The sequence below is a fragment of the Urocitellus parryii genome, chromosome 3 (genome assembly GCF_045843805.1).
Source record: "Urocitellus parryii isolate mUroPar1 chromosome 3, mUroPar1.hap1, whole genome shotgun sequence".
NCBI lineage: Eukaryota > Metazoa > Chordata > Mammalia > Rodentia > Sciuridae > Urocitellus > Urocitellus parryii.
In genome coordinates this window covers 214,178,387-214,187,118 of record NC_135533.1, presented here as the reverse complement: position 1 = coordinate 214,187,118, position 8,732 = coordinate 214,178,387, and the positions used below count along the sequence as shown (strand labels likewise).

At 41.1% G+C, this 8,732-nt stretch overlaps 2 protein-coding genes across 2 annotated transcripts; both read left to right on the top strand.

The window, feature by feature from the left end:
* On the top strand, window positions 1-939 carry LOC113198949 (olfactory receptor 7G2-like). Its single transcript, XM_077795818.1, has one exon. It carries the CDS (start codon window positions 1-3, stop codon window positions 937-939), a length of 939 nt encoding a protein of 312 aa, XP_077651944.1.
* A 5,981-nt stretch (window positions 940-6,920) lies between these two features.
* Window positions 6,921-7,862, top strand: LOC113198989 (olfactory receptor 7G2-like). Its single transcript, XM_026411871.2, has one exon. The coding sequence runs from the start codon at window positions 6,924-6,926 to the stop codon at window positions 7,860-7,862; it is 939 nt and encodes a 312-aa protein (XP_026267656.2). The 5' UTR covers window positions 6,921-6,923.
* Window positions 7,863-8,732: the final 870 nt, after the last annotated feature.

Sequence of the window (8,732 nt, the reverse complement as noted above, 5' to 3'; positions counted from 1 at the left end):
ATGGAACCCCACAACCACACAGCTGTTTCACAATTCCTACTCCTGGGATTTTCAGACGACCCAGACTTGCAGCCAGTGATCTTCAGCCTGTTCCTGTCCATGTACCTGGTCACCATCCTGGGAAACCTGCTCATCATCGTGACGGTCAGCTCTGACTCCCACCTCCACACCCCCATGTACTTCTTCCTCTCCAATCTCTCCTTTAATGATATCTGTTTAAGCACTTGCACCATTCCAAGGATGCTGGTGAACCTCCAAACACAGAATCAGAGCATCACTTACACAGGATGTCTCTCCCAGGTCTGCTTTGTTATAGTTTTTGCATCTTTGGAAAATTTTCTGCTTGCAGTGATGGCCTGTGACCGCTATGTGGCCATTTGTCACCCACTGAGGTACACAGTCCTCATGCATCCCCGCCTCTGTGTCCTGCTGGTTTTGTTCTGTCTTCTCATTAGCGTGGTGATTGCCCTCCTCCACACACTGATGTTGCTGCGCCTGTCCTTCTGCACAGACCTGGGGATCCCCCACTTCTTCTGTGAACTTGCTCAGGTCATCAAGCTGGCCTGTTCTGATTCCTTCATTGATAACATCCTGATCTACGTTTCATCTTGCGTATTTGCTGGTGTTCCTCTCTCCGGGATCATTTTCTCTTACGTTCACATTGTGTCCTCTGTCTTGAGAATGCCCTCATCAGAAGGAAAGCACAAAGCCTTTTCCACCTGTGGGTCTCACCTGTGTGTGGTCTCCCTGTTCTATGGGACAGGACTTGGGGTGTACATTAGCTCTGCGATCTCTGACTCTTTAAGGAAGTCTGCTGTGGCTTCAGTGATGTACACTGTGGTTCCTCAGATGCTGAACCCCTTTATCTACAGTCTGAGAAATGGGAACATGAAGGAGGCCTTGAGGAAACTTGTCAGTAGGTTAGCATCGACTTTATAATGGGTCAGTTGCTTTGGATTTTGGTTTCTAGAGTATGTCACAGTGACAGGGCCCTTGATACCTGGATCTTCTGCCCATACATTCTGCCCCCAAATGATGATATACTGTAATGACCAGGTGCATTTTACCTCTGAGTGAATTATTATATCGCTTTTGCCTATCCCTGTGATGTTGGACACATAATTTCAATAATCTAAACATAATTTTTTTATGTGCTCTCACAGGAGCTGTGCCTGGAGTAAAGGACTCTAATTTTAGAGATATTTGTTGTGACGCATTCTTACAAAAAGGCAAGTTTGAGTCTGGTGCTGTGGTGCCTGCCTGTAGTCCCAGTGGTTTAGGAGGTTGAGGAGGGAGGACCACAAGTTCAAAGCCAGCCTCAGCATCTCAGTGAGGCCTTGTCTCAAAATAAAATATAAAAAGGGCTGGGGAGATTGCTCAGTTGTTGAGCACCCCTGATTCAAACTCTAGTACCAAAACAAAAAATCAAAAGAAAAAAAAGAAGGAGGAGGAACTGGGGTGTGAAGAAAGAAAAAGAAAATGAAAAAAGGAAAAGGCAAGTTCTAGAGGGTGAATAGACTGGGAATATTTTGAAACAGAGCTGCCTTTATGTCTTCAAAGTTGACTCCAGGTGATTATATGGCTGGGGCCATGTGAGTTGCATCCTAGAGGTACTTTCACTGCGAGGCAAAGAGGTACCATTTATATCTTGTGAACAAATATGGAACCATTTTAGAGGCCAAGTATAACTTTCTAAGATCACAATGGCGTCCACATGTCCTGTGCCATGTTGTTTAAAATTGGCATGATTAGGTGATATCAGTGGTCTGAGATGGTCATGAGGACATTCAAACTCATCAGTAAAGATGCCTTTTGTCCTAATAAGAAAAAGCAAAGTCTAACATTAATATGTTGCTCTAACAATAAAGAGACATCACTTGCATTGCTAGCACTTCTGAGGTGGGGAGTGGACCAGAGTGGAGTAGGACTTCCATTGGTTCTCCATGAGCTGGCCTCTTCCTAGGGCTGGTTTCCTCCCAAGTCACCAGGTGAGAGCAACAAATTCAGGTGTAGTGCTTATACATGATGCTAGAGAAAGAAAACTGAGTGCTATTCCTGGGTCAGCTGATAGGTGACTTGACCGTGGATCAGTCAGACTGCATCTCTTAGAGAATTTAATGGTGGCCCTAAGCATAGGCCCAGAACTTTCCCAAATAATTTTTTATTTATTTATACAATAACTGGCTAATATTGCTTGTTTGAGGAAAGAGGACTTGAAAAGGCTTTCTTGGGTGGGTCTCAAGTGTAATCCCATGTTTCAGTGTAAAAGAGTCTGACTTGTAGTAGAAATAGAGAAGGAGGCTTGGCAACCACAAAGACAGAAATTGGATTGATACAGCCAATGTTTGATCATTTGTTCCATATAAAACTGTCATTTTCATAAGGTTTCAATGAGTTTTTATCACCTCTGTAGATATCCCTATAAAATTTATTTCATAAATTTGCTTCTTTTTGAACTTGCCAAAGTTCAAGTTTAATAAATTTATCCCAAGTTTTATCATTAGTACTTCCTGCTTTTCAGGATCATTCATGTTGAGTAAAGCAGTTACTCATTTTTGGTTTTTCAATAAAAATATTTTGCTTAATTATAGTCAAAACATTGAGAACAAAACAAAAAAACATTGAAAATTTCACCATAAAGATTCATTTTTTGAAAATTCAAGGTTAGACACAGTTCCAATCTTGCAGATATTCTGAGCAAGAGATGTATTCTCCTAGTTATCCAATTATTAATAAAAATGTGGTAACCAACAGCAACAAAAATTGTAAAAGTCTTCTTGTTTTATTAGTGAAATCTATTAGTGAACTGTCAATGTCCATATTTTAAGCTCTGTATTGTGACATTAAAACTAAGAAGCACACCTGGTGTTGATGAAATACGACTTCTATTCCCAGAAAAGTGTCTGGTTTTCGATTGCTGTAAGCAAACCTGTTCCAGGATTCTCCTCCATGTCTTCTAAAGGAAATAAAAGAATCATCTACTTGGGAAGATGACTGGTTATAGCAGAGTGACTGTTCACCTTTTGGGGTTCCCACAGAGCTTTCCTGAGTAGGTGCATCATCTGACCATCCCTCACCCTCCCCACAACACTGTCTCTTCTTCAGACAATGCAGTGGATATACAATAAAATTTCATCAATTTATTTTACTTTTGTGATGAGGTTCAGAGTCATTATAATACTAGGCAACACTTTTTTCTCTTGTGAAATGTGTTTCCTTTATTTCCACTTAGATTTTTATTCTATTGAAAAGTTAATTCCTAACATTTCTTTATGTAATTGTGATAGTGATCCTTTATCCTTATTTATATTGTGAATTTATTTTAGACAGGCGTCTCCTTTGCTTATCTGTCACAGTATGTACCAAGGGCCCTCTAGTCCTTGGTTTTAATGTGGTTTGTTTGACAGCATTTTCCCTCAGGGCCTGTGCTCAGTAATTCTTGATCTTGAAACTCCTACTTTGGCTGAAAAGATATTTGTAGTCTTGCCCTGTTTCTCCCAAGGATGAAGCCATGTGAAATTTGTTTTTGCCGTGGATGTGCTAAAGAGATGAAAATCGCTTTTATTACTGAGCACCTTTTATTAAAGAGTCCATCCTTTGACCATAATGCCAATCCAGCAATAAACAAGCCGTGGATTTAAGTGATCATGTTTTCTGGGCTGTCTCTCCTGGGCAGTAGGATTGCTGTATCTACCCCTGCACTATTACCTCCTGTCTGCAGACTTGGGGCTCACTAGTCGGCCAGACTGACTCTCTTGTAACACAGACACCCTAGAAAATTTTTAGTTACAATCACAAATGATTATCTGTTTTCTGTTAATTTGCATTTTTTTGGCAGTAACATTGACAACTAGGACCCTTGTTTTAAAACTCTGACCTCCACTTATTGCCTATGATGTGTGTATGTGACAACACTGTGATATTCAGAAAATGTGGCTGTGAAATTCTAAAAGAAAGTAAGATAAATGTTAAAGAGTCCATTTTGATTGGAATAAAATATTAGAAATGGTTGTTTGTGATATGCATAAGGTAAAATTTAACCATAGATAGATATAATTACATAGATCAATAGATGCATAGATAGATATAGATGATTAGACAGATAGGACAATAAATAGTTATACAGTAGGTAGATAGATAGGATTCCCAAATTTATGAATTCTGAGAGAATGTCACCTCTAAATTCCAAAAGTGCATATCCAACTTCCTGCTTACACTCCCGTGTGGATGTCTAGTAGACATCACAAATTTAACATTTCCTTAATATTATGATATGAATCCTCCTATATTTTATACATATTCACTTTCCTGTCATAGCTGATGGCAACTCCATATTTCCAGGTACTGACCATTTTCTCTCGTTAAGATAATCTGATTCCTCTTTTTCTTTTATAACCTGTGCACAATCATTCATAAAATGCCCCGCCATTACCAGCGTGATCCAAGCCATCATCCATACAGGTTGATTTAAATGCCATCCTGCCTGGACTGTCCTGAGTCTGCTTGTCATTGGCAGCCTTCATGCTAACTGCCAGACATTCCCTCTTCTCCCTGTGATTTATTCCCTTTCTCCCCTTCTGAACTCCTTATGCTGTGGATTTTCATGTTGTGACTCTCTGGATTGTGGTTTGAAAGTTGCTCCTCTGCAAAACTTACATTGAAATGTAGTGCCCACTGTAAATGTATGAAGATGTGGGACATTTAAGATGCTATTTGGCCACAAAGCTTCTTCCCTCATGAGTGGTTTAATGATGGCATAGAAATGACTAAGATGTGAGTTGGCTCATCTGATCTTCTTCCACGTGAGAAGCAGCATTCATCCCATCTGCAGGATGAAACACTCAGGGTGCCATCTTGGTTTGGAGACCAGACCCTTAACCAAACACCATGTAGGTTGTGACCATGACTGTGGACTTCCAAGCCTCTAGAACTGTGTACCAATAAATCTCTCTTTTTGACAAATTTCCTGTCTGTTGTAGTAATTTATAGCAGCAACAATAGGCTAAGATGATGTTTTTTTCAGGATTATTTTCCTTCTTTTAAAAAATCTTTATTAGTAGAATTTATGTAAATGGGTTTTTCCTCATTATTTTCATCTTTGGACTGTTTTTTTTTATCTAGTAGATTACCAGTTATATTCACTAATCACTATTCCGTCTGCCCATCCTAAATTAATTTTAATGGATATTATGCTTCTGATTTTAACACCACCACCAATGAAGTTCTGAAGCCATCAGGATGCTTGTTTCAGTTGCTCTTTGGTGGAATATTCTGAAACTTACAACTGTTCTAGGGCCATATGCATGAGCCCGGACCATATCTCCAATCTCTTTGTCCACATTTCCTAAATATTGAAGCTCCATGCTTGCCTTTGATGCTGATTTCTCATACTACTATCAAAAATTAATGATAATTTCCACTAATGATCACCTAATGGAAAGAAAGCAGATCCTGAAACCACAACTAGACAATATGATTATGAAACATGAAAGATTAACCCACACATCTGTGTTGAACACAGAACTGGTGACAGGTTATTGCCATAGAGCAGGAAGGCACAGCATTCAGCATGTGAGCAAAGCTGTGAATGTAGATGAGACAAGGAAGTGGAGAAGAGAAGCATGGACAACCTGGATTCCCAGGCAAGGGGACCAGCCACCCTGGTCCTGACCTTCTGTATTGTTGGTCTTGAAGGATTTACACAGTCCCAGGACCCAAATAATGAGGTTCTGTCTAATGAGGATCTTAGGGTATTGCGTCCCCGGGGACACAGAATCTACAAACACTCTGTGACCGCCTCACTTAAGAATCTTTTGTAGTCAGAAAGAAACACCAGAGGATCCTGAAGAGACTATGTCTTTGGCACAGAATTCATTGCCCATGCAGTCCTTCTGGCTTTCCTGTGACAGATCCGTGTCCCTCCAACATCCAGAAGAAATGACGGGCGTCCCTCCACAATGATGCAAGCCAGGTGATGCAGTCTCCTAGGCAACGCTTTGTAAACCAGGCGGGTGTTTACTGTAGCTTCATCCTGGAGAACCTGGGAGGGAAATTCATGCAGGAGATCATCATTAATAACACTAGACCCCTGCTTAACACAGTCATCACTGTGACGGGTTTTTTGGGACCTTTTGAAAACTCCTCAGTTCTCATTCTGCTAGTGTTCTGCTCTGTCTATATAATGGAACTACTTTCCTCTTGAGCTCAAACAATCCCATTTCTAAATAAGATGACTGTATTAAGATGCTCTGGCACTTCCTGGCACCCTTGTGCAGGGCAGGGGAAGAATGGGTCACCTCCACCTTACCTTGTCATCACCTCCACATGCACCTTGGTGCAAAGAGCTCTGGTGCAATTTCTGTTTCCAAGAGGTGAGGACTCTATGGAAGGACTACAGACCTAAGCAGATGCAGTAGGTCACCTCCCTTGTGTATTATTTCTACTTTATAAAACTACAGAATATTTAGTGTAGTGACAACAGCCGAGATATTGTAATAATTTTTAAATTCTGTCATTTGCCCATTTCCAGAGTTAACAAATGCTGATTTTCTGACATACCTCTTCAAAACTAACTTGGCATAATAAGTGTGTACTGGAAATAAGTTCAAGGTGAGAAAGTACTGAAGGAGAAATAAACACAAAGAGTTCAATATTCACTTGGGTTCAACATACAGAAGCATTTCATACAGCAGCGGTTCTCAGATTTTAGCATCTCTGAGAGATCCTGTTGAATCATATACTATTCATCTTTATCACAGAAGTTCAGAAATCTGGAGTGGGGTCTGATTATCACTATTGCTAAGATCTTACAAGGATGTGTGTGTCCAGAGCAGGAATAGCGTCACCTGGGAACATATTAGAAATGCTGGTGTTCTCCTTATATTGTGGTGTTACCCACCTTTTATACTAGATTCATCAACAGCATGGAACCCACAAACCACACAGCTGTTCCAGAATTCCTTCTCCTGGGACTGACAGAAGACCCAGCCCTGCAGCCCCTCATCTTCAGCCTGTTTCTGTGCATATATCTCGTCACTGTGCTTGGGAACCTGCTCATCATCCTGGCCATCTCCTCTGACTCCCAGTTCCACACCCCCATGTACTTCTTCCTCTCCAACCTGTCCCTCACTGACATGTGTTTCAGCACCATCACGGTCCCCAAGATGCTGGTGAACATCCAGAGACAGAGCAAGACCATCAGTTACGCGGGCTGCCTCAGCCAGATGGGCTTTGTCCTGATTTTTGCTGGATTAGAAAACAGTCTCCTTGCTGCAATGGCTTATGACCGCTATGTGGCTGTCTGCCATCCACTCAGGTATATGGTCATCATGAAGCCCCACTTCTGTCTCCTGCTGATTGTGTTGTCCTTGTCCATCAGCACTGTGGACGCCCTGCTGCACAGTCTGATGGTGCTGAGGCTGTCCTTCTGCACAGACCTGGAGATCCCCCACTTTTTTTGTGAACTTGCTCAGGTGTTAAAGGTGGCCTGTTCCGACACCTTCATCAATAATGTCCTGATATATCTTGCAGCTTGCATATTTGGTGGTGTTCCTCTGTCTGGAGTCATTTTCTCTTATACTCATATTGTAATCTCTGTCTTAAAACTTCCATCATCAGAAGGGAAGTATAAAGCCTTTTCCACCTGTGGGTCTCACCTGTCTGTGGTCTCCTTGTTCTATGGAACATTGTTGGGTGTGTATATTAGCTCTTTAGTTACTGACTCCCCCAGGAAGACTGCAGTGGCTTCTGTGATGTACTCTGTGGTCCCTCCAATGCTGAACCCCTTTATCTACAGCCTGAGAAACAGGGACATGAAGGAGGCCTTGAGGAAACTCATTGATAGAAAAGCTCCCCTTCATTGATATGTCATTTGATTTCAATTATGCTCTCTAAAATAAATCAACGTGACGGGATCCATGGTGAGTGAGAGAATCTGATCTTTAATTTACCACATTTTTCTAAAATGTGTTTTAAAAGTTGATTTTTCTTTTTTCATCTCTGTAAAATTTGACAAGTGATTTCAGTTCTCTAAACATAAACTTTCTACGCTGGTGCCCCGAAATCTGAGACTGAAGCAGAGATTCTGTCTTAGCAATTATTCCCTTGAAATCTGTCTGAAGAAGGTAAATTAGAGAAGGTGAATAACAAAAAGAAAACATTCAGACAACACTCTCTCATATAGAGACAACGACTTCTACCTGATCATGTTGTTAGAACCACTGGAATTGTATTCTAGACTAACACTGAGAGGCAAAGGAGTGGCACTCATGCCCCATAAAGTAAATAGTAAATACTGAGCCCTGTTACTGAAAAGCCACATCCTTTCCATGCCACAGTGCCATGCACTACACTCAGTTTCAATATCTACAAAATTGGCATGATTAGATGATATCAGTGTTCTGACATCATTGGGATATTTTAGAAAATCATCAGTGCATGTGTCCTCAGTCCTAAAAAGAAAAAGAAACTCTAGTATTAATTCACTCAAACCAGAAGAGCCACCTTTCATTTCAATGGCTTCAGAGGCCTGGGCTGAGCTGGAAGAGAGAATTCTTTCTACTGTCTCCATGTGTTGCCAAAAGCTTGGTCCTTGTCCCCAATGCCAATCCATTAACAAGGACACACTTTTGAGAACAAGGAAAAAGAAGGTTTATTGCTTTGGTAGCAAAGGAGAAACACGGGAAACCCCTGTCCCAAAGGCTATGATTCTGCTCATCAGCAGTAACAGGGAA

Excerpts from the sequence above, each read along its gene's own strand:
- LOC113198949 (XM_077795818.1), top strand. The coding sequence starts at position 1 with ATGGAACCCCACAACCACACAGCTGTTTCACAATTCCTACTCCTGGGA.
- LOC113198989 (XM_026411871.2), top strand. The coding sequence starts at position 6,924 with ATGGAACCCACAAACCACACAGCTGTTCCAGAATTCCTTCTCCTGGGA.